General features: G+C 33.7%; 1 protein-coding gene and 1 long non-coding RNA gene across 4 annotated transcripts; both read right to left on the minus strand.

The window, feature by feature from the left end:
- Positions 1-9,263: 9,263 nt before the first annotated feature.
- LOC111703597 (protein BTG2-like) lies at positions 9,264-9,602 on the minus strand. Its single transcript, XM_023475583.1, has one exon. The coding sequence runs from the start codon at positions 9,600-9,602 to the stop codon at positions 9,264-9,266; it is 339 nt and encodes a 112-aa protein (XP_023331351.1).
- Positions 9,603-9,801: 199 nt separating this feature from the next.
- On the minus strand, positions 9,802-26,109 carry LOC111703607 (uncharacterized). Of its 3 annotated transcripts, none has more exons than XR_002765639.1 (4): positions 26,095-26,109; positions 12,675-12,737; positions 10,799-10,968; positions 9,802-9,954 (listed from the first exon to the last, which is right to left on the minus strand). It is a non-coding gene; the product is annotated as an uncharacterized LOC111703607 (long non-coding RNA). The 3 variants fall into 3 exon arrangements; XR_002765638.1 differs by having other exon boundaries at positions 26,087-26,101; XR_002765640.1 differs by lacking the exon at positions 12,675-12,737 and having other exon boundaries at positions 26,087-26,101.
- Between the last annotated feature and the right edge of the window lie 265 nt (positions 26,110-26,374).

Here is a 26,374-nt window from a genome sequence, read left to right on the forward strand (position 1 = left end):
CCCCCCCCCTAGGAGCTCCTAGGGGGGGGGCAAAATAAATTTTGCGCTTCGCACAAATCTTGCCCCCCCCCCTAGATTTATTTCTGTATGCGCCCTTGGTAAATAGAAGATGGGCCCTAAGTGTCCTGAAAGCCTAGTACCAATTTACTTTCCTAGTTTTTCTGTTTTGTTTGTTTGTTTGTTTGTTTGTTTGTTTGCATGCAATAAACGTCAAAACGAATGAGCCGATCCAACCCAATTTGTCTTTGGGGCCTCACATCACCTTGGGAGGGTTTACGGATACTCAGAGTTTTCAAAATGTGTCTCCAAATATTTTTGATTGATCGTGCATCAATTAAAATTTGAAATAAAAGATGCTGTTTAGCCTAGAAGTGAAAACTTTAAATGTATCTGAAGCTATTGATTTTGTAAATATATCAGTCATGTATTTCATTTATGTTCAGGTGTTTCTTAAAAAATATTCAACATACAGTGAGAACCAGAAAACTCTGGACGAGGAAGATGAATTTAGACTCAAGATATTACTTTAAAAAGTTAAATTAACGTGGGAATCAGATATTGTGCAGTGTAACCAGACCAAATTAACTTAATCAATAGGAGTGGATATGAAAATGCCCAAAGACAAAATGTCTAATAACTTCTTCTTCAATTCTTCAAACTTTTATTGAAAAAACACAACGTAAATATCTTTATAAAACAATCACAGGGTTAATAACATCCAAAACATAACACCCCAAAAACAAAACACCCAAGTTTCAAATTGTAAATTTGGATATTTTGTAACTTTGGACATTTTGTAAATTTGGGCTTTTTGTTATCTTGGGTGTTTTGTTATTTGGTTAAAGTTTTGTTTTTCGGCGATTTGTAACATTGGGCGTTTGGTTTTTTTGGGTGATGTGTAATTTTGGATGTTTTGTTATTGGACATTTTGTTTTTGGGCGTTTTGTATCAATTTAGCTACGCTCGGAAGGATAAACGCCGGGTTTAAATAAATACTTTATTACTGACTAAATTTTACTTTATCAAATTGAGAAATAAAATAATATGTCTATTCATGGTGACGTGGCAGATCTGACTCCCTCTTGCCGCGTCTCTCCATCCGGTTTAAACTTGGATCGTCTTCCGCCACATCAACTCCATTTAATTAGTTACTTGTAAAACTATTTGCTTTATAACAACATCAAATACACTTAAGTTTTGCTTCAAATAATGTCTTCCTATTCCATATTTTTTAGGTTCTCAAAGTAATTAATTTGAAAAAGAAAAATATCAGATTGTTGAAAAATAATAATACAATAGAAAGATTAGAAGCAAGATAATCATATTCCCAGGATTGAATTTATTTGAAATTATGGGGTTCTGCCGGGAGATGTATTGCTCCCCTAGTTCTTTGTTCTCTCACTCCCAACTTCCATAAAACATACTTCCATATCGATCTCCACCCCCACCCCCCTGTCTCCTAGTTCAGGGGAGGGGGGTATAAGGAAGGATGAGTTTATAGGATCGAGGAAGTGGAGCCAAAATTATTTTCAAAAGTTCAGGAAGATCACGAAGCGCGTGAAAAGTACATCCCGCGTGCCTGTAAGCTTAAAGGGTAAAACTAGCGTATCAATTCAATAACTTAACCTTTCACTTATCGGAACTAGGATTTTTTTTATGAATATCTTAAAGATCCTTTGGTGCTAAGGAACTGAGTTTTTTTGCACTAATTAAAATTTTCTGATACAACGTGAAAGTGTGAACTAAGACTATTTGATCAAAGAGATATAATAGTTCAAAATATCAAAGGTCTGCGACATCAAGTTGCAAAGATTTAGGAACTGAAAAATCTTTTTAAATCAATTCCCAACCGTTCAAGCCATAGAAAGGTTAGAGCGAATGTTTGAGTACATCAAATTGATGAGAATTTTGCTAATTACTTCTAAACTAAAATTTAAAACCAAGAATTTTATAGTTCAAAATTTACACATTTTAACCTAAAGACACTTTTAAGACGACCCAGTCCTGAAAATTAATGAATCTTTTTATTGCTGTTTGGATCTCTCTGAGTATGTCTTCCTAAACATGCTAATAATTACTTAAATTTTATATTTTGTGGGAAACATTCATTAAAAAATAAAAAGTTTGAAAGGTATAATTGCACAGAGTCGAGCTCATTGAGTTTGAAGTTTCTTATTAGAGTTAAATTATTTATTTTTATAGTTAGCGGGATCCAGTGCTTGGGAAACATATTGAAATATATAACATTTGTTAAATATCAACCCTTTGACAGAGACGCTAAAGAGGTCGGTGATACACTNAACATATGAAAACAGTGAAGAGCTGGGAGGGTTTAAGAAAAAGGGATGGGACATTAGTAAGAGGGAGGGGAGGGATGAGGGGAGGGGAGGGTATAAGTGAGGAGGGATATGAGAGCAAGAGATAAGGGGAGGTGAGACAAGGAATGGGACGGATAGTGAGGAATGGGATAAAGGATATAGAAACATTTAGAGGGTGAGCCGGACAGGTATAAATTAAGAAAGGTACGAGAAAGGTTAGATGGAGGAATGAGAGGAGGAAAGTGATGATGGGGAAAGTGAGTGGCAGAAAGAGGAGAAAAGGGGGAAGATGAGGGGAATATTGTGAGAGAAAGAAAAGAAAGTATCAATTCCTGTTTGGAAAGGAAGCCGTGGCTAGAAGGGGGACTCAAATCATATTATATTATAGGTTGCAGGAACAGATGTTTTGAATAATTTTAGACAAAGACTCACATAAAATCCCTCCCTCCCTCACCTCACCCCACTCCCTTCCTCCCTCACATCACCCACCTCTCTTCCACATCCCCCTCAATGTCTACCTCCCTTACTCACCTCTCTCCCTTCTCTGCCTCTTAAGGAAGGCCAATCACAACATTTTCTCGTCCGAGCCACATTCTCCTCATTTTCTCGTCCGAGCCAACTCGAAATCCTCGTCATTTTTTTAAATTGTCTAATCCTCCCAGATAAAACTATTTTTAAAGAATCGAGCCACGTTAGGGCATAAATGAAATATCAAATGTTTTTAAATCGAAAAAAACGTTTCAATTGAATTTAATTGTCTTTAAAATTGTTCACCTTTTTTACGCGCATTTTCAGATATTCTTGGTATATTTATAAAGTATATATCATCTAGGAAATTACTACTTACTTCAGGACACCCTCCACCATTTGTATATCTATCTATTTTGTAGCACCCTGTTCAAAAATCTGACTGAAATCTGATCCATGAAAGAATGTTCACATAAAATTGAATTCAAGCTTTGGTGAGTGGTTTACAGTGTAATATTCAAGGCAACCATCGAGGTTTCATAGATGATAGAGTGTTTACAATGTAGAATTCAAGGCAACCATCGAGGTTTCATAGATGATAGGTTGTTTACAGTGTAAAATTCAAGGTAGACATCGAGGTTTAATAGTTGAAAGATTGTTTACAGTGTAGAATTCAAGGCATAATCAAGGTTTAATAGTTGATAGAGTGTTTACAGTGTAGTATTTAAAGCAACCATCGAGGTTTCATAGATGATAGAGTGTTTACAGTGTAAAATTCAAGGAAAACATCGAGGTTTAATAGTTGAAAGATTGTTTACAGTGTAGAATTCAAGGTAAACATCATGGTTTTTTACAGTGTTAGCATTTAAGACAATCATCAAGGTATCATAGATAATAGAGTGTTTACAATGTAGTATTTAATGTATAACAACGAGGTTTAATTGTTGATAGATTAATTACAGTGTAATATTCATGATAGATTTAAATTTGAATATAAAAAAAGAAAATAAATCAAATCAAGCTAGTTAAATTTTTATTTTGATTCCCATATTTTTTTAATTTTAAGTAATTCTTCCAAGGTTTTTAAAAAAAGTTTTTAAATAGTTAGTTGATATCTTTATTATTTACCATTTCTTAGAAACCTTGATTATAAATATACAATTGCAAATGCACTTTATAAATGCATTTTCGCTAAAACTGCATTTATCAGCTAATCCTATATTGATAAGAGAGATTAACTACACTCCGCTGAATCATAGATAATCGATTACAAACTTTAAACATTTTTTTCATGGGAATAAAATTCAACGATATTTCTTTTTTTAGCAGTCATGAGAAACTTATAGACATAAAAATGACACATTTGATTTTTAGATAATTGATGTCAATGATAATGAAACAAAATCTAATGGAAAATAAAAAATTACAAAGCAATCTCTTCAAAAAAGATGCTTCAGGACAAATCCTTAATTTTACATATTTGATTTGTCTGTTTGTCTGTTTGTCTGTTTGAATTCATGATAAACCTTAAATCAGCTGAGCCAATCCAGCCAATTTTTTGTGGTAACTTACATTTTTCAAAAATTTGAATTTTTTCAAATGTTAGAAATCTACTCTGATTACAACAGCAAATTTATTATTGTTGTTTTCACATTAAATTTACAAAGAAAAAAAGGAGAGCACAAAGGTTAAAAAAGTTAAAACTGGTTATTTATTAAAAGAACGAAAATATCTTTCATTGCTGAATTTGAAAATTCTCAGCACTCCTCCTCCTAGCTTGCACACTGAAGTCACGGGAAGACAAAGAAAATACAGAAAACAGGTTTACAAAGTGTTTTAACAAAAGAACTGAAAGGGACTGTACACGTGATTATAATTGACCCTTTCTTCTATATTTTATCTTAGCGGTTATTCCTGTTTTATCTGAAATTTTTTTTTATTTTCTTTAATTGCTCCATATCGGTGACAAAATGGCGGATATTTGTATAAGAGAAAATTAAGGAAATCAAGAGAATTGAAATGTTTTCAAGACTGGTTAGACCATTGTTGTTAATCCAATAAACGGCTAAAAGGTAATCTTTAATTAAGGGTTTCTCTTCCAGTTTCCACTTCAGACTAGTCGACGCTGTAAGATTTAATAATGGGTATTGTTTTTAACTATTTAATTTAAACGTTTAAAGACTAAATGAGAGTATGCATTTCGCTTGGTAACTTGCAGAGGGTGTGGGGGAGGGGGAGTACTATTTATGCACCTAAAATATAGGCTTAATGTTATGGTTTACAGATAAAAATAAATTCCTTTGTTCTATTTTAATGATTAATTACGGATCACGATAATAACTTTTTTAATTATCTTTTTAAAGACAGAATTAAGTTTTTGAATAGTCTGCTATGTAGGGGAGCTGATTAAGGGAGGGAGGAGGGGGGACTTAATTTTAAAAATGGGGGGAGCAGGGGCGTATTCAGGTGGGGACTGTGGTGGCTTACCACCCCNTAAAAACTACGGTTCCTAGGGGTTAATTCAGCCCTGAAAGGGACTGTATGCGTAATTTCAATTGGAAACTTTAAAAGGTAGTCTTCTTTAAAAATTTATTTTACGGGGGAGTGGGGGGCGGTATGGTTCATATAGGGATGTTTTCTGAGTTGCACATTGCAAAAAGTATTATTTGATTCGTCTACAAAATTGACTTTTAGATTTTTGCATCAGAGACAAGGAAATGATTAGGCAAAGAAAAAGTGAGTAAAAAGTTGTAGGGAATCATAAGTATAATGAAACAGTCAATATTAGTTCTCGTCCTTTGTGGCTAACCCTGTATATCGAAGAACTTAATGATTAAGTTGAAAAATGTGCCAACAATGTTTGCAACAATTGCGCAACTAAAAGTATAATAAGTGCTCAAAACAACAAAATGTAATTTTTTTATTTAATAAAAACGCATTAAATTGTGATTTTTTCTTAAACATTTTTATTACTTTTGATTCTGTATAGAATTGGTGTCATTTCCATTCTTTTACAACTTGACTAAATAAATATATTATCTCTATTTTCTACACTATGCTTATCATGTGTTGTGCGTGGGTTAAGTTTTTATTATGATAATTCAACACATTTTTATTAACGTGATCTAGATAATTTCTCTATCTACGCACTAGTCACAAAAAAGTCTTATAAACCAGTTTTAACTTGAAAGCAATTAAATTAAACAAATTCAGTGATAACCTTAAAACGACAACACACAAAAAACTTAATTTTTTACATTGTTAACAACTAAAAAAATAGCTTGAAAATGTCATTTTAAACATTTTCGGCTCAAGTTAAACATGTAGAACATTAGATTTTTTGTGGGGAAAAGTATACTTAAAGCTCCCCACTTTAAACCTTTCTTGGAAATAAAATTTAGAGCATTAACTTTTTTTTGAAACCATGTCAATCCGGCAAACTTAGACTATTAATTGTGTGATAAAACATAAAAATATAGAAACCATAAATAAAATTATTAAAAAATTAGCTTTCCTATTTTGCATACGCAAATACTGAACATCACGGCAGATTTTTTATAATTGTTTAAAAATCTAGCCTCCGATCTTTTAAATTTTAAATTTTTAAGTTTAAATTTGTTCAGCCTCTTCAGCCATTTATATACAGAGCGTCCCAAATAATATTATCTCCAAGCTTTAACGCCAAAATACGCACACAATAATCGAAAACCCTAGTATTTTCTACAAGAAAACTTTTACAAAAACCTCTTACATATTTAAAAATGATTGGTTGTTAATAGATTTTCTGATTAAGTCCCTAAAATCACAATTTTTAGCTATACACGATCTCACAAAATGTACAAGACATCCTGTAGGTTTCTAATTAACCCATCTTTCACTTTTCTAACCACTGTCAATTTATATTGGTTCAACGTTCGGAGGATCTATATCTTAATTTCTTTCAAATTTATCAATTGTGACAAAAACCCTAGCTCACTTTCTTTATCTTAGCTTGAGCATTTGGCTTTCCAGCGATTTAATAAGTTGCTAGTAACACTTTTTCCTTTATAATAACATACTTTACACCTAAACATGCTTTTTTATCTTCCAATTGCAACAGTTGTCTGTTTCTCACTGTACCCAGGTAAACGCACTTTAATCTTGAGATAAAGAAAACTAGATTTTGCTTGATGAATTTATTGATATATATATATACATTAATAGTTAAATTTTTGCAATCGTGCACCTAGGCACTCTCTACAAAAACAATAACTGTCCGATGTGGAAAACATCTCGTGGTCAAATGTAGAAATACATTTAACAAGCGCCCGGAAAGAAAAGTGCAATACAGATGAGGCCGAACCTTACAGAATACATATATATATAAGATATATAGATTTTACAATTAAAAAAATTTAGTTGCTCGGTTTGGCCTACCGATATACACTGTTCTTATAGGGGACACACATTCTGTACTTAAAGGGGGACAACGTATTGGCACTAGGGATTCGACCCTTCTAAAAAGTCGGAACCTAAAAATTGATTGAAATCTACAATAATAAAATAAAAGCTATGTGAAAACTACAATGGCTGTGCACTTGCTGCGAATAACCGCAAAAATGAAGTTTTGTACCGTAGTGCATTTAAATATAAATCTTTAAACGTTTTTTTTAATCCAAGAGAGACATTTTTTATCCCGAATTTGCAATTTTTTATCTCACCAGAAACTGTATTTGAGGACCGCAGTAATGAATACTTTTAATTGCACACTGGTTTAATAGTGGTCGATCCAGAAAAAGTCACAGCTCGGGGGGTTTCAGGGTTCTAAAAAGATTAAAGAAGCCGTTAAGAACCCGACGTTTTGGGCGGGAACCGTCGCACAAGTTTTTTTTACAAATTCTCGCGGATTTTTTAGATTTTTTTTGAGAGTCCGCTGATTACATAAAATACTTTAGGATAAATCACAGAAATCTATTACAATGAGGAACTCACAGCCAAATTTTTCCTTTTTTTTGTATGTTTTTGTGTTCAAGAAATATATTAAATGTCACCCATAGGTAGATAGTCTCTTCATGATTTGGATATAAAGGGAGAACGTGTCCTTTTAGAAAGTAAAACGTTAAAAAATTTACAACATCTCCCTGTGCAGCAAAATATCAGACGAATGTCTGCTCAAAAAAGGTGACATTTTATGGACATTCAGTTGACATTTATAAGCTGAGCCCCACGGTAATACAGAATTTTAACATCACATAATTGTCACAAAACATATATCGGTTTAAAATTAGAATCCACCCCCGGTTGTGTGGCAGTAGGCAAGCGCTTCAAATGGGCATTTAAAATCAACATGGCAGACTTGAATTCAAAATGGCCAACGTTAAAAATGGCCGACTTGAAACGGTTGGACATACCAAAGAAAGACTTTCATGTTATCATGTATCAAGAGTTGGAGGGTGGGTTCTATGAATAAACAACTATGGCTTAAATTAGGGTCACTTTAAGAATTTTCACTGCCAAAAAAGTGCCATGAAAAAGGAGGTGCACAAAGATTTTTAAAGTCTCCCCCGAATTTTACTCAGTACAAGGAATCATTGGTATATGGTAGAACTAAACAAAATATTTCGACTTTCGTTCCTTTTGTCAGACTTGTAGGGTATATCACAATAAAGTTAAGCCCAGGGTTGGAGGGGTTTATGTGTACGTCTGGACTTAATATAAATACTATACATACTTTTTGACTGAATGAATTATAAAATATTTTAGTTTGCACTTCAGGAGGTTTTTGTCGAGATCATAAATCGAAGCAAATATCCATTTTCCCTTTTTCTGACAATCAATTTTTCCCCCAGGGTATGTGAGGAGAAAAGTGTAAATTTTCAGGGCGAAATTCTCTTGCGGCACTTAAAGAGGTGTTGGCGCATTTCAGCTTCCAGCGCGCTCTGGCGGATTTTCAGCAAGATCTTCACGGATATTTCAGCCGGCTGGTGGATTCTTAAGCAAGATGTTTGGAGGATTTATCAGCTTTCTATGATGATCAACTTTATCTCTTGTGATATATGGCCGTACATTGACCGAAACGAGCAGTAAAGGGGGGCAGAAGACTCCAAGAATCAGGCAGGATTTGGTTTTGCAACCCCTTTTTCACAGCACTTTGCTCGACTTATCAGGATCGGTCCAGGTCAATTGGTCCCCAACAAGGGAGAGGTTTACAGGGTGTCCAGGGATTCGAACCCATGGTCATTAAAACAAAGCATCACCTCTATCCTAACACTTGGTTCATGAGATCAAAGTGTGGCGGAGAGAGGGGCCCTGTGTGCGCCGTAAGTTCAGGTGTTAAGGCGGAGCTTTATGCGGTTATTTCAGGTCAGTAGAGAAGTGGGTGTCGGAGCAGATTGGTATTTAAGCCCCTGAAACAATTTCATCACTTTTTACAGAATTGAAAAAGATCTGTGGCCCAAAATCTGCTCTTGGGACAAGAGATTACTGAATGAAGAATATCTAGCTGGAGACGAACGCCGCCAACTGTTCTATCGACATATTTCTGTAGGAGTCCTGACTACACGTCGTTGGACTCTTGAGTTCGATCCCCGTTGTCCTCACAACATTCTTGTTCTGACTTGAGGTTGTGTTCTTATTGTTAAGATGAAGGGTTGGCCTCCATGGATCTGTAACTCCCTCCTGGTGTTCGTACAACACACAAATACTTCCATTCTCTCCGATCCTATAAGATACCTCTAAAGGATCAATCCAAAGCGTGAGTTCACTTGGAAAGATTTGATGCAAGAACTTGGAGGACAATCCACAGGCCTCCCCAGCCTGTCCCACCAGAGGATCCATTTTACCGTTGATCCGCAGACATCTGAATCCGGATCCTTTGCAGGGCCTCTCAGGGAACCAATGATCCCTGTACCGCCGTCGGAGGACTTCGATTAAACACTCGTTAAATTTCTGGAGTTGTGAATCTGGCACATTTCTTTTGGCTAGTCGGACCAAATGCACGAGAAAATTCGAGGCAGACAGTAGTTCTAACTTCATGTTGAGACTTGCTTCGTCTTGGAGATAGATCGGGGAAGATTTGAAAACGTTGAGTAAAAACTATCCAGGTTGACGGGTGGTAAGGAGAGGGCTTACAGAAAACCCTAGGTTTGGTTCTTCAAGATAAACTCAACCAACTGCCGCGGAATATGATCTAAATTTAAAATAAATTATAACATATTGTAAATTATTAAATGTATAATTAATGATCAAGTGGACTTGGGTTATCTGGCAACTCTAGAACCAAAACATGTAAATTGTAAAAATAGTTAATGTTATAATTGTGTAACAAATTTAGTAAAATTTCTTAAAATTCCTAACATTTTAATGAGATTGGTGCTTCAAGTAAATCAATCTAAGAATATAATAAAAGTTTTTTAAGTAAGAATAAATTTATAATTAAAAATAGTTTACGGACGCTGCTATTTATTCAAATATTTTTTTAACAGAAATAGCGTAACAATAGACTGTATATATGTGAAAAAAATGATTACAATATAAAACAAAGAGATGAAAAAAGACTGCTGGATTCACGAAGGTTAAAAAAGAAAGGATGGATTGGTTGGATGATTTTTAATCTGGTTGGATTGGCTTGACTGCTCAACCAAAAATATACATTTTACTTCGCACGAATATCAAGTAGCAATGAAACTAAATGAGTAGGTCCCCTTCCACTATTTTAGATATATTAGTAATCATAAATTGGCCCGATACAAAAGCCGAAAATGACAGTAGATGTAGAAAATTTCCACTACGCTAATTTAGTATATATAGTAGGTAAAATATAAGTTATATTAACTGTCGGCCATTTTACATTTTACTTTCAAATACAGCAACGCTCCCGTGCATTAAACTTAGAGATCAAACAAAATGAGTTTTAAAATGAATCAGTTGACTAAGGAATAAAAGGATCGAAATATATTTAGTTTAATTTAAGCAGTGAGTCTATAGTTTTGACGAGTATAATCTGATATTAATTGAAGGTTACAATAACCTACCAAGCTTTATTCCTTTGTTGTTGTTGTTGTCGGCTGGCCTCCCTAGGTTTGACTAACTCACTCAGCCTGAGTGCTGATAGCATTCACTGCCCTAACAGCGCGCTCCCCCCCCCCCCCGCTCTCCCTTCTCTCGGCCGCAGAGTCAGGAAAACTTGCAAACCATCCACTCTCTAAATCATAATAATTTTAGGGATTTGTTAGATAGAGAAGGGGGTAAAGGGTACAGAATGTGTTAGCAAGCTTTTTATTTAAAGTTTTGACAGCTACAGTTCTTTAATAGGAGCAAAACAACTTTTAAAAACTTTAACACCATTAATTTTAAATTTAAAAAACGTACAATTTTAAATACTTTTAATGATCGCAAATTTTTATGAGTTGTGATTAATGTTATCCATATGTAGGGATGTTAACGTTTTCATTTTTCAGAAAAACGATCGTTTCGTTATGATAACGACGACGAAAAATCGAAAACGAAACGATAGTTTTTAAAAACGATCGTTTTTTAAAAAGTTCGTTTTTTTTAAAAATGGTCGTTTTTAAAACGATCGTTTTTCAAAACGCTCGTTTATAAAAATATTTTATATATTTCAAAACGCTCGTTTATAAAAATATTTTATAAAAACGATCGTTTTGAAAAACGATCGTTTTTATAAAATTCGTCGTTTTGTTAACGATTGTTAACGACTGACCTTCGTTAACGACGACCCTTTGTTAACGACGACCCTTTGTTAACGATCGCTAACGACGACCCTTCGTTAACGATCGTTAACGACGACCCTTCGTTAACGATCGTTAACATAATTGTCAATAAAAAAATTTCAAAAACGATCGTTTTTTAAAAAACAATTGTATAAAAAACTATCGCAAATCGTTTTAATAAAACGATCGTTTTCAAAAACAATCGCTATTCGTTTTCTAAAAGTTCAAAACGAGTGGGTCATTTTTAAAAACGATCGTTTTTTTTTCTGAAAACGAAACGATCGTTTTTGAAAACGAAACAAAAAACGATTGTTTAACGATCGTTTACAAAAACGATTAACAACCCTATCCATATGTAACAAATGCCTTACTCCATCAGTACTTCAAGTATACCCAGATAGCCAAATTGCACAAAAAGAGCGCAAATTAAACGTCACTTTTCGCATTTTACGTAAATTTTACGTAGAGATTTTGGTTCTTTTTACGTCATGAAAGACGTAAAATCGCACACTTAGCTACGCAAATTTAAATTTAATCCGTACCTTTTTCTTTTTTAAAATTTTACGTAAAACAAACAGAGACACCTAGCGGTAAAATTTGGTACTAAAAACCAGTTTGCTATGTAGCGCTTTAAATTCTCTGCCCAATTAGCCCCCCCCCTTCCCACTCTTATCTACAAATCACATGGCTTTCTATTTAATATAACATTATATATTGCTGCACTCTGCACTGCAGTGCACACACACCTAGGCCACTCAATTCTTCGATATTTAACTTAGAGTTTTAGGCAATTACGCAAATTGAGCGTATTTTTACGCAATTTGTATACCTGAAATAAAATGATACACATCTCCACAAATTTATGATATTTTTACTTAAAGCTGGGTTATAAAATATTTACTTTAGAAAAATTAGATATTTACACTACTTTGAAATCTAGACTTATGCAAATTTGCTTTTTAATTGCGTAATTGGAGACAAAATATTATGCGTTTACGATGCTTACGCAATTTGGATAGCTGGGTACATCATTCCAGATACAACTCTCTGTTTTCGAAAGATATGTATCAAGCCAGATACAACTCTCTGTATTCTCAAATATGTATTTATCAATACCTTGCAAACATTTAGTCTCCGACAAACCGATGGCGAACACATAAAGTCCAGAACTATTTACCTGACATCTTTGCCATCAGCACAGAAAGTTGGTAAAAATGTTTCCTGAGCAACTCTATACTCTCTACCAAGCAATGGTATATTTCTGACCATAATAAAACAATGGTTCATATTCAGCAAAACTATATTTGAGTATCAGGTACAGATAAAGATTAAAACTGACAATAATATGGTCAGGGGATTAATACCCAAGATGTTCAAAATATTCAGCAGGAAAGCAGAATGGATACTAGACAAGAATAGATATAAATCAAAGGTTGGATAATATAGGGATCGTTAGCCCTATAATGATCCACATTCCTTCCCTCCCACCCANATATATATTGAATTAACTTCTACTCTCTCCTGTCGATTAATCATCAGCTTTAAACATCCATTAGAGAGACTTCTGTTGAATTTCCCTCCTCTTGAAATACATGTAAGGGTACCCCCGTTTTAGATTCCATATATCCTGTACTAGTGTTGTTTATAGTGTTTCCTGATCCTCCTTTTAGAAAAAACATCATTAACATGGCCTGTAGTACCATTATTCCGTCTTTCTCCTCTGCATTCCTGCAAAATATGTCCTGCTTTCCCTGCTTTCACAATTATAACAGGAAATAGGCTTTCAGTTGGTACTTCCAGTCTTCCAGTTTCGATTCTTCTTCTTCATTTCTTCATACTTCCTTCAATCTTTACTCTGATGACCAGTTTTCTTGCAGAAGAAACAGTCATCTCCATGGAGTTGACATCTCCATGACTTTCTTCAATATCTGATTCATATAACACCAAATCAGTCATCCCGTTTACATTCATGGAACTTATACTGCTTTCCACATCTCCTCCGTTTTTGTGCTGTTTCCCTCTGTCTCAAAACTATATGTGCTCCTTAATCCAGCCATACCATGGGAAAGAACCCTGGGGTCTGTGTTGAACATTCTCATGTTGACTAGCTGATAATTGAGTATTGCTTTGATCTCCATTTCATATTCCTAAGGCATTAACAATATGCATGTTTTCTTCAACTCTGCATGGTACAGTCCCATGAGCATTACATTCTTGAATTCTACCAGGCTTTTTCTTGAGTATATGCTCCTAACTTGTGGTATAGCTACTTTTCACAATCTTGAAGATTCCTCCTCTGTACAGCACGGGTAAAAAACGCAGAAATATTCTTTAAAAATTCCCATAGTTTTTTCCCATGTTGTGCATGTAGCAATATAAACCAGTGGAAGATCTTGCATATTCCTATCATGTTAAACATGAGTATGCAATGCCAGAATTTTTAGATTTTAATTCTTGTAGTTATCACTTGTAAGATATATGAGATAATTCTATTTCAATTCTTGTCGTTTTTTCACATGTTGTGATCTTAGCAAAGATACCAGTGCAAGATCTCGCATATTCACAACGTTTTAATCATGAGTAATGTAATGCCAGAATATTTAGATTTTATTTCTTGTAAATATCACATGTAAAATATATGAGATATCATGGGAAAAACTTTGTGTTTCATTTTTAATAGAGTTTCAAAATCACAACACTTGGTGTATCTGCTCATCTCTTAGAAACTAAAAGTTTACTGTAGTAAACCGAAATATTTTCAGGTTCTATGGGTGATGTAGCCGCAAATGAGCATTTTGAGAAAATATTAGGTTGATCAAAGCAGTATCAGGTGGAAGCCGTTTTCTTGTTTTCGGCAAAATTAAGATTTAGGTGTCAAGGTCAATTCATCTCTTAGAAACTACAAGTTTACAGTAGTAAAACGAAATATTTTAGACATAATTTTTATTTTTATTTTAAAAAGCACAAGCAAAGTATAGAAAAGTTTCACATTGAATTTTGTATTGTATTCCTTAACAGCCCCTTGTCTCATAGCTTTCAAATGCTAATCCTTGAGGCTGCAACAGCACTATCTCTTATCTATCTGCTCCTGTGATTCAGGACAACAGCATCCTTTTCAAATCTTCATTTGGGATCGTTTCCCCATTTACATTCAGACAAATAAGTTTCCAGGCTGAGATTCTCCCACCATTGGAACACTTTTTCTGGGTTTCCGCTAAAACTTCCCAAAACTCAGTAACCTCTTCTCAAAACCAGCTGCAGCTTTACTTATCTCAGCGTATATTTCGTTGTTGCTGCTTCAGTTGTAACCAATCCATCTATATGCTCCAGGTATCTTTGTGTCGAATTTGTCTTCTTATTCTACTCTAACATTGCCTGTACTCTTGCAATAAGATCCTTGGGTTCCGGTGTCTCGTTATTTTACCATGTCTGCATGTATGACTGATTTAATTTTTGTTTCCAATGCTTGCTACTTTTGCCTCTATGTATCTGTTTCCAGCTTCATTTGATCAATGTTTTGCATTATCATTCTGTAAGTGGAGGGTTTCTGTATCCAATTTGTCTTCACAAGGAAAACTAGGGTAAAATCCAAAACTGTCCACTATTACACTTTTGCTGTTTGCAGTCTCAACTTGTTGCTGTACAGTTACTGCTTCTTTTGACACAGTTCCTACTTCTAGGGTTTCTCATATTCTTCAGTTAAACCAAGTTCTGACTTTGCTTTCTTCCTTGGAGTCCATGGCATTTAACTAGATTTCATAGGTCTCACCACAGCCACTACTTTTGTAACAAATGCCTTTCTCCAATAGTTTTTTAAGTCTGCATTAATCTAGATACAACCCTCTGTATTCTTAAGTATGTATCAATCCAGATACAACTCTTTCTGTATTCTCAAGTATGTATTTATGGACACACAAAGCTATAGACTCTATACTCTCTACCAAGCAATGATATATTTCTGACCGTAATATAAGAGTGGTTCATATCCAACTAAACTATATTTAAGTATCAGGTAAAAATACAATTTAAAACTATCCGATAATATGGTCAGGTGATCATAATGTAATATTTAGGTTCAGGTTTCTGAGATAATGGGGTTATTACTAAATTTATTACACATGTATGGAACAAAAAAATTTCTTGCTTTTATTGTAAATTTCTAATTTTAAATTAAAATATTTTTAGGGGAAATCCAATTTTTTTTTCGGTCATAGACCTTTTATTCTTGAAGCTATGTTATCCCACAAAACATTTTATTTGGTTAGGTTTCTCTTATAATATAAATTTAATTTGTAAAAAATGTGTCCCACTCCCACTAGGAAAAGAAATTGAACTTAAATGTGCAAGATTCCAATGTTTTTTTAAGGCGTTCTTCACTGCATAGTTTGAAAAAAGTAAAAATTCTCCTGAATTGCCCTCTTCTTGACCCCCTCCTCTCCGCCCCGTCTTTCTATTCAGTTTTGCCAACATTAAAGAATTTAATGCTTAACAAAAAATGGGTATATTATATATTTAAAGCACAAAGGTCACTTTAATTTCTTAAAGACACATTTTTCAAGTAGATTTTTTATTGATATTTTACTGCGAACTTAAAGTTCACATTGATAAGCTCAGATGGAAAACTAAGCATTATGCTAAAATATTGTAAAAATTAATTTTAGTTTCTTTAAATGCTTTATTTTAAAATGAACGATGTTCATTTTCTGTAAAATTTAGACATGCTTAATTATTGCACTCTTAGAATCAATTTAGCTGAAACAATCTTCATAAAAGTTTGAAATCTTAAAACTGGAATTTTCCATCTTTAAATGCAATAAATTATTTACTTAATAACATGCTGTAATTTTGCATAAAATGAATATTAACCCTTTGCCAGTTGGAGGGGGTCCCGGGGACCCCCCTAACATTTTTTGGACATAACTCGAAAAATATTTGTCTGAGGTTGTTCAAATTTGTTGACTTTTTTTGACTAACAAATGCTCCTCTCTATAAGCTTAAAGCGGAGATTTTAAACCCACTGCCTGAGTCCTCAGGCATACTGCCTGAATGCCTTATTTTACCTATAGCAGACTAAATCTGTATTTAGACCTACTTCATGTCATTTGATTTCAATATTTTAAGGCTTTTTAGAAAGCATTTATCAGAAGAAAGAAGATTGCACAATTTTTAAAAGAAAGGAACTGAGTTTTTGCCACAAACTCTACTTTCTAATCTCTATATCTTTGCTACCCAATGTCCTAGACCTTTGATATTTCAAAATATGAATTCTGTTAGTCCAAATAATCTAAGTTTGAAATATCAAAGGTTTACATCATCAGATTGTAAAGATATAGGGATTAGAGCATTTGAGTTTGTGACAAAAACTCATTTCCTTTGGCATATTTTTGCACAGACGCCTTTAAAGGGAATTTGCACATGTTTAATTTTCCTCTTGAATATATATTCAGTTTTTCAAAAATTTGCAAATATTTTAATAATTGCAAATTTGTTGGGTTAAATGTTTTTAAATATATTATATATTATAGTTCGCACACTTTTTGTTTTTGCACATTTTTTGCTAAATAAATTTATTTTGCAATAAGTATTTGAATTTTTTTTTTGGTGATTATTAAAGAAGACCCCGAGAACTTTCCAAAATGTATCAAATATTATTGATTTGTATAACAATAAGGCAATAGAGAGGGCCCGCCCCATTATATTTTGACGTCAATCTGAATAGGGTTAAAAAAGATTGGCCACTAGGGAGAGGAATAGTCTCCTTGACAATTGTTGGGAGCAAGGGGGGGGGGCACTATATTTCTGTCCCCCATTGCAAACACAAGAATGGATTTTCTGCAAGTTTAAGTTGTTTAAAGAATTGTATAACTACTGAGGATCGTCATGATAGGCGTGAAACATTATGTTTAGTATAATTCTTTATATATTAATTTTTTTGCTGAACACGGGAGAATCACGGGAATGTTGCTATAGCTTGGCTTTGAGATTCTAAATTGAGAGGGTCGACTTTTATATTGAAACTGCTGAAGTATTTTCTAGTATTAATTTTTGTCATTTTCACTAGAAATTTGAATATATTCTACTGCAATACTTTCCTCAAATTATTATTCATCTTTTCCAAGAAAATTATACCCCACTCCCACTCTCTCTCTTTTGCTTTATATTGGTTAATAATGGTTCTCTAGGTGGGCTGTGGGCTCAAATATCTCCCACAATTATAAATAATAATTCTAGGGGTTCCCGCATTTTCCGGTCTCTACGCCGGGCCAGCCAAACACTCTTTGTCTGCAGGTCACGTGATATTGACGTCACAGCTGGGATTTCGTTCGAACAGACACGCACTCCACACTCACATACACACAAACAGTCCACTCCACACACACTCTGAAACCAAGAATGTATTTTTTTTATAGAGATGTGAAAGAGTTTGATTAATGAAAAGTCTCGTCTAAAAATAAAATAAATGTTTTGCGGGTTTTCCCAATTCCAACTCCCAATTCTCTTTTTATTGGTCTGAAAGTCTGGGAGACCTGTCTTCTCCGAGATTCAGAGACCAAGCTTGATTATATGGTCTGCTCTATTTGAAACTTTAATTTTAAAATCTATGTTTGAAAAATAGTTTATAACTCGTAGTCGTAGAAGATAAAAAGACAATTCATTTGTACTAGATGAACACATTTTTGACATCGGAAGTTTAGATTAGAAAGGAAAAAATATCATTTTAAAACTTTATGATATGAAAATTGTAATACTAATACTAATAAAAGTAATAATAATAACTATAACGACAATAATGATGGTATTAATAATGTAATGGTAATAATAATAATAACATTAATAATAATGGTAATAGATGAATAGATGAATAGATGAATAGATGAATAGATGAATACATGAATAGATAAATAGATGAATCAATAAATAGATGAATGGATGAATAGATAAAAAGATTAATAGATGAATAGATAAGTAGGTTTAAGGATGTATAGATGAATAGATGAATTATTAACTATTGTATAGAAAGTTTGTCTGCTCTATTGTTTCCATTAAACTTCAATACTCTCTAATATTAATATATTATTTGATGAATAAATGAATGGGCGAATAGATAAAAAGATTAATAGATGAATATATAAGTAGGTTTAAGGATGTATAGATGAATAGATGAATTATCAACTGTTGTATAGAAAGTTTGTCTGCTCTATTTTTTTCCATAAAACTTCAATACTCTCTAATATTAATATATTATTAGGTGAATAGATGAAAGGATGAATAGATGAATAGATAAATAGGTGAATAGATGAATAGATGAATAGATGAATAGATGAATAGATGAATAGATGAATAGATGAATAGATGAATAGATGAATAGATGAATAGATGAATAGATGAATAGATAGATGAATACATGAATAGGTGAATACATGAATAGATGAATAGATGAATCAATGAATAGATGAATAGATGAATAGATGAATAGATGAATATATGATTAGATGATTAGATGAATAGATAAGGCGGTTTAAGGATGTATAGTTGAATAGATGAATAGATAAGTAGGTTTAAGGATGTATAGATGAATAGATGAATTATTAACTGTTGTATAGAAAGTTTGTCTGCCCTATTGTTTCCATAAAACTTCAATACTCTCTAATATTAATATATTATTAGATGAAAGGATGGTTAGATGAATAGATGAATAGATGAATAGATGAATAGATGAATACATGAATACATGAATAGGTGAAAGGATGAATTAATGAATAGATGAATGGATGAATAGATAAAAAGATTAATAGATGAATAGATAAGTAGGTTTAAGGATGTGTAGATGAATAGATGAATTATTAACTGTTGTATAGAAAGTTTGTCTGCTCTATTGTTTCCATAAAACTTCAATACTCTCTAATCTACACTTTTCTACACTTTAATCAAACCACTTATTTAACTGTATAAAATTTAATACAGTTTCTCTTTTCCTTCTCCTCCCTTCCCCTCCCTTCACTTTCCCCCATTTCCTTCCCTTCAACTCTATCCGTCATCCTTCCTCCCAATTCCTTCCCTTCCCCTTCCCTTTCCTCGTCATCCTTCCTCCCTGTAATAAATATCGTGTAACACAATATTCTGTGAATCTGCTGTACGTTGTACATTATTAACTATCTAACTTTGTAAACTTCTACGTAAAACCCATTATTTATTTAACTGCACTTCAAATGATTACGTAGCATTATTAGCTTAATCATGTGATACATATAATGACGTACATCTTAATTAGCTTAATCATGTGATACATATAATGACGTACATCTTAATTAGCTTAATCATGTGATACATATAATGACGTACATCTTAATTGCGGCTATTTTAACTGTGCTGTAAATATGTAACATGATTATCTTAATCATGTAATGTAGGTAAGGATGTAGGAATTGTAATTACATCAGTTGATATAGAGACTCCGCTTTGAGAGAGTAATTGTGTCCTTGTTCTAAATGAATGAGCTCAAGACTGAGTCCTAGTTGAGACATTGCTAGTTTACAAGATCGTGTCCTAGTTGAGACATTGATAGTTTACAAGATCGTGTCCTAGTTGAGGAATTGATAGCACAAGATCATGTCCTAGTTTGGATATTGATAGTTTACGAGATCGTGTCATAGTTGAGACATTGATAGTTTACAAGATTATGTCCTAGTTGAGGCATTGATAGCTCAAGACTGAGTCCTAGTTGAGACAATGATCGTTTACAAGATCGTGTTCTAGTTGAGGCATTGATAGCTCAAGATCATGTCCTAATTTGGACATTGATAGTTTACAAGATCGTGTCCTAGTTGAGGCATTGATAACTCAAGATTGTGTCCTAGTTGAGACAATGATATGTTTACAAGATCGTGGCCTATTTGAGGCATTTATAGCTCAAGATCATGTCCTAGTTTAGACATTAAAAGTTTTCAAGATTTTGTCCTAGTTGAGACATTGATAGCTCAAGATCGTGTCCTAGTTGAGGCATTGATAGTTACGTGCTTGTGTCCGTGTAGACATTGATAGCTGATCACGCCCAATTGGTTTGCCGTTGATCGATTACAAGCGATAGCCAAGTGAAAACTGAATTATACCTGGATTAATACGGTTTCTTGTGGAGTACGGTCAAGGGGTGTAATCTGTCGTCTTTGTAATAAGGACAGAGATCAGGGACAGAATTGAATCGTTGTTAGGTATAGATCATGTAGTGACATGCAGTACAAAGGAAAATACGGGTTGCGGCATCTGTTTATATACAGTGTACACAGCTCTGGGGTATGTAAACAGTAGACAGTAAATTTTGAGCATCATGCGATACTGTTCTGTGGTTAACTCTACCACAAATGGTTCTCATGTTGATATGAGAACCCACACTGTTCGTGAAGAATGGAAATCTTTTAGCTGTTGGAAAAATATTCCAACTTTTATCTGCTCTCGTCATTTTACTCAAAACTCTTACAGCAAATCAAAGAAGAAATTTAAAAAATCCGCTAAACCCACAGTGTTTTTGCCAACACAGATCCTGGCAGAACATAACTATAATAAAGTGTTAAAGAGAAGGTAATAAAATGTTGACATATACCAGATTTCAAAGAAAAATTAATATTTGTATTCTCAATAAGCATAATTTGATAAAAATGGTCTGCAATCTGATTACAATTAGTCCAGGGCATGAGGGGGGGGGGATGAACTAGGGGAGAAATATATTAAGGGACGCTGAGTTAGCCTTTTATCCTTTTAGAAAATATCCAAAATGTACTTTTGTTTTTAAGGTTGAAGAGATAAAATTGTAAATTTTAAGGGAGGTGGGGGCTGGCCTGGATGTCCCAGCCTCCTTGAAAAAGCCTTTAAAGGCTGGGGGGTCTGAATCTATGTATAGGATGGGTTCACGTCCCCCCCCTAATGGCGACGCTGAGTTATCCTTTTATCCTTTTACAAAATATCCAAAATATACTTTTGATTATAAGGTTGAAGAGATAAAATTGTAAATTTTAAGGGGGTGGGGGCTGGAATAGATGTCCCAGCCTTCTTGAAAAGTTCTATAGAGGCTTGGGGGTCTGAATCTAAGTATAGACTGGGGGGGGCGTCCCACGTCCCCCCCTTATAAAAGCCTTAGAGAATATGTATAAGGTTTTAATTCATGTTCATAGCCAAATTTTAAAGGCCAGCTCATTAAAAAAATTAGAACGATAACTTTTATAGCTTGGGTGCTAGGGAGAGTTGAAAAAATACAAAAAAAAGTAAAAAAGATTTAGTTTTTAGATCTGTAGCTTTAGTTTGAAAAAATTAATGGGGTATTTAAGTTTTTTTTTCCCCCACCCCCAGTCAATTTTGCATTTTTTTCTTAATTTCTTCCTCTTGAGTTAAATATTATATTATTTAGCAGAAAAACAAAAATAGGCAAGAGCTGTTTAAATAGAAAACAGTGTAATCTAAGATATTTTGTGTACTTTGAGTATTGATATGTGTTTATGTTTAGATATCTACGAGAAGTGTTTCACAAGTTTACCACACGAAAGCACATTGAGGAAGTGGTGTGAAAATTTAGATGTCTCGCCAGGATTTACAGAGCAATTATAAGTTTAAAAAATTACATTGGAACTAATAGCGGAATCTAAGATCCAAGATCTTTAAGAATGCTGATCATGGAGAACTAAATAAATATTCCTTGCTTAGAGAAACTGCACTACTGTACACAGTCCTACGGCTGAAACATCTTGCCAAGAAGAAGAACTTTGATTTAAAAAAGTCAAAAATTAGAAAAAAGTTAAACAAACTTGTTCTTTTTGCCAACCAATAAGTTTGTTCATGGTGATCATTATTTTGTTTAATAGATTTTTTAATACATTTCTTTATGAAACCATGTAAATTTTATTCATGAGAGAACAAAAATAAATCAAAAAGAGTGACGTCTTTATTTGTTATGTTGTGAGACAACATGTGAGAACTTTAGAATCAACAAAATAAGTTAAAACCTTCCTCTCAGATCTCTGATTTAAATTTAAACTGCAAAATTACTCAAATATCTTTTGTGAATGTTCGAGATTTGTTTGAAAAAGATTGTATTTATAAAGACAGATTTGAACTTATTTTGCCAATTCAAAAGTGTTCAAGTTTAACAGTGAAAGTGACGTATCTTGCTGGGAACCATGCTTTTTTAGTCCAAAAATTACAATTTAAATTCTTCCAACTTATGCTATGAGATTTAACATATAATTACTAATTGACTTTATTGGCAAAATAATTATTTTGGCATATGTCGAAAAACCAATATAAGTTAAGAAATTTAAAATAAAATACATCAATAACATTTTTAGCATACAAGTTAGGGCCGAACCGGGGGGGGGACCGCGCCCCCATGTGCCCCCCCTCTTGCAGGATGAAATGGAGGGAGGACTCGCACGCTTGGCTGCGTTAATAATTCTCAGTATTCTCGAACCCGTTTTTATATCAAAAGAGCCATTTTGGATGTTTTGCGTCATGTTTTCATATTGCTAAATATGCTAAATATTTTTTGAATAGTTGAACTTTGCACAAGGAGTTAGAAAAACGACTTGAAAAAATGAACATTAATTGGTTTCTGCATTTATATTCATGCTTAAAATGACGTCTACAAAAATCCCCCTCTTCTTTAAATGTACATGTTAACCTTTATGTTCAATGATAAGGGTTCCCCTGTACAAACTGTCCATCAGCATTCTATACTCTACCCTTTCTCCGAGTACGGTATTTACTACACACCTTCCATTCTTTAATGTTCCCTCTCTTTCTATCTTCCACCATCCTTCTTTGTCTCAGATTTTCATCTTTACCCCTTGTTTTATTTTTATTTCTCCGACCATTTTAATTATTTCCTGTCCTCCCCAACCCTTTATGTTACCTATGCTCTCTACTCCTTGTTAACCAACTCCTCACTTTATTACTCTCCTTTACTCCCCTCCTCCTCCACTTCCCCTCCCTTTTCTCCCCCTCTCTGTATCATATCTGTTTTTTTTCTTCTCCAGGTCCCTGCAACCCCGGCCCTTGAACCAAGCACTGCCTGAAATATATTAATCCTCACAACCTGAAAAGAATCACTTTTTCAAAAGCATTCTTGAAATATAAAAAAAACAAAAATACTGCCCCCCCTCTCCATAACTTACTTTTTCCTTCTTCGTTCTTCACCACCTCTCTTTTCCCTTTCCACTTATACTGCGAACTACTTTTCCTCCTTTCCATTTGATGGAATTTTATTTGAATGTTAGTTTATTATTATTTAGCATCCAACGAATCATGAAGAAGGGGCCTCCTCACAGCAGATCTACACTTGTATACTCTTGTTCCTACTTCAGTCTTCTTCCCCCCCTCTCCCCTCCCCCTCCCCTCATCTACTAAACCAATCTTTCTCCTAAACTATACACGGGCCTCTAACCGGTAACCCCCCCTCATCTACTAAGCCAATCTTTCTCCTAAACCATACACGGGCCTCTAACCGGTAACCCCCCCTCATCTACTAAGCCAATCTTTCTCCTAAACCATACACGGGCCTCTCGTCTCCCCCCCCCTCAACCAGTCATAAGAGGTCTGAACAACATAAACTGCCTGCAGGCGCAGACCTGGGACAGGTTTCAGGCTTCTTCAAACTGCACGCAGATACAGGCAGAGACAGATAGATAGATAGATAGAAAGATAGATAGATAGATAGATATATTAATAGATAGAAAGATAGATAAATAGATAGATAGATAGATATATTAATAGATAGATAGATAGATAGATAGATAGAATGATAATTATATAAAGATGCTCTACACTTGGCAAATAGTAAATACAAATGTTTTAAACAAAAAAAGTAATTTGGGCATTTAAGCGCTATTCTATAATGTCCTAAACTGTTCTACACTGTACTATACTTTGCTGTACTGTTTTATAATGTTCTGTACTGTTCTATACTGTTATACACTGTACTATGCTTTTCTATATTAAGTTCTATACTGTTTAACACTTTTCTATACTGTTCTATATTGTTCTTTACTGTTCTACACTGTACTATGCTGTTCTATACTATTCTATACTGTTCGATACTGTTCTATACTGTTCTATACTGTTCTATGTTGTACTGTACTGTTCCATGCTGTACTTAACTGTTCTATGCTGTACTGTAATGTTCTATACTGTTCTTTGCTGTACTGTACTGTTCTTTGCTGTACTGTACTGTTCTATGCTGTACTATACTGTTCTATGGGGCACTGTAATGTTCTATACTGTTCTATGCCGTTCTATACTGTTCTATGCTGTACTTTACTGTTCTATGCTGTTCTATACTGTTCTATGCTGTACTGTACTGTTCTATACTGTGGTGTAAGGTTGGTATCTGCCCTCAACTCCCCAATAAACATATTGAGAAAGTAAACAAAAAACCAAGAAATAAAAATCATTCGAAACTTGAATCGTCAAATAGTGAATTGAATTGAAAGACGGGATCTTTGTGTCATAATTTCAGCTTTTCTAGTCTTTAAAGGGAGTGACCGGCTATGTAAGGTAGTTGAACTGAGTATGCAGTGTTGTGGAAAACTTCTTTTGGATTTATTTGAGACAAATTAAACTTTTTAAACATCTGTAAATCCTGAGTTTGAGCGCAAATTCGACGTTTAAAACTCCTACTTTGGGGGTGGATACGTTTTCAGAATTAGTTTTGTTTTAATTATTAAATAACGACAACGAAAAATAAAGTAAAAATTATACAGTAATCTAATTAGATGGTAAGGAACATATTTCTCAAAAGAAATTTGTCAATAAATCAATGCTAAAATCGATTTTTTCGTTTTCATTATTATATTGAATTTCTAATTTTCTTTGAATTTATTCGCAGATTTCTTCAAATTCTTCAAATGTCGTCTTTTCAAAAATAATTCTAGAAAATCTGCGACAACTTTGAGAATAATGAGAAACCAGAATAATGAGATAATAGATACTAATAATTGAACAAGATTACTTATTTTCGATGGTAAGATTAATTTCTATTTTCTTAACATGTTCCTATACATGACGTCTGTAGTTTATTGTAGAACTTTTTACATATTATGTCGTCGTTATTTAATAATTTTAAAAAATCTAATTCTGAAAACGTATCCACCCCCAAAGAAGGAGTTTTGAATATCGAATTTGCGCTCAAACTCAGGATTTACAGATCTTTAAAAAGTTTAATATGTCTCAAATGAATCCGAAAGAAGCTTTCCACAACACTGCATACTCAGTTCAACTACCTTACATAGCCGGTCACTCCCTTTAAGCAATTCTGTTAAGTATATTTGGAAAATTGTCTGAAGCTAATTTTAATTTCGACCGCAGATTTGGGCCCAATGTGTTTATCTGTTCTGATTTTTAATGGATAGAAATCGACAGATATATGTAAATAGATAAAAGCAAATAGATTATCAAGTATACAATAGGTGGCAACAGAGAAATGAATAAATTATGCACGACGTTACAAGTGTCAAATATAACAAAGGAAATGAAATTTTCTCACATTAGTTGACATGTTTTTTTAAGATTAAATAAAAAGTGTGAAAACAGAAAATAAATAACACATACCATTGCACCTTTTTTCACTGTAAGGTAAGCTCTATATACTAAAATTTTCACTATTATTAATAATCTTGTCGGACACAATACTGAGTTGACACTTGTCATGTGAGAATACAGCTGTACTGAGAGTGTACAAATTCTACGTTACCATCTACTGTACTTAACAATCTATCTGTACAATTTGTAAAACAAGATGAACAAGGTTTGTGTGTAGGATAGAAAGACAGTGAATTAAAACCGGATTCAGGTTTTATGCCATTTATAAACAGGTTTCTCTTATCCTTATTTCAAGCG

Source organism: Eurytemora carolleeae, unplaced genomic scaffold (genome assembly GCF_000591075.1).
Source record: "Eurytemora carolleeae unplaced genomic scaffold, Eaff_2.0 scaffold552, whole genome shotgun sequence".
NCBI classification, from domain to species: Eukaryota; Metazoa; Arthropoda; class Copepoda; order Calanoida; family Temoridae; genus Eurytemora; species Eurytemora carolleeae.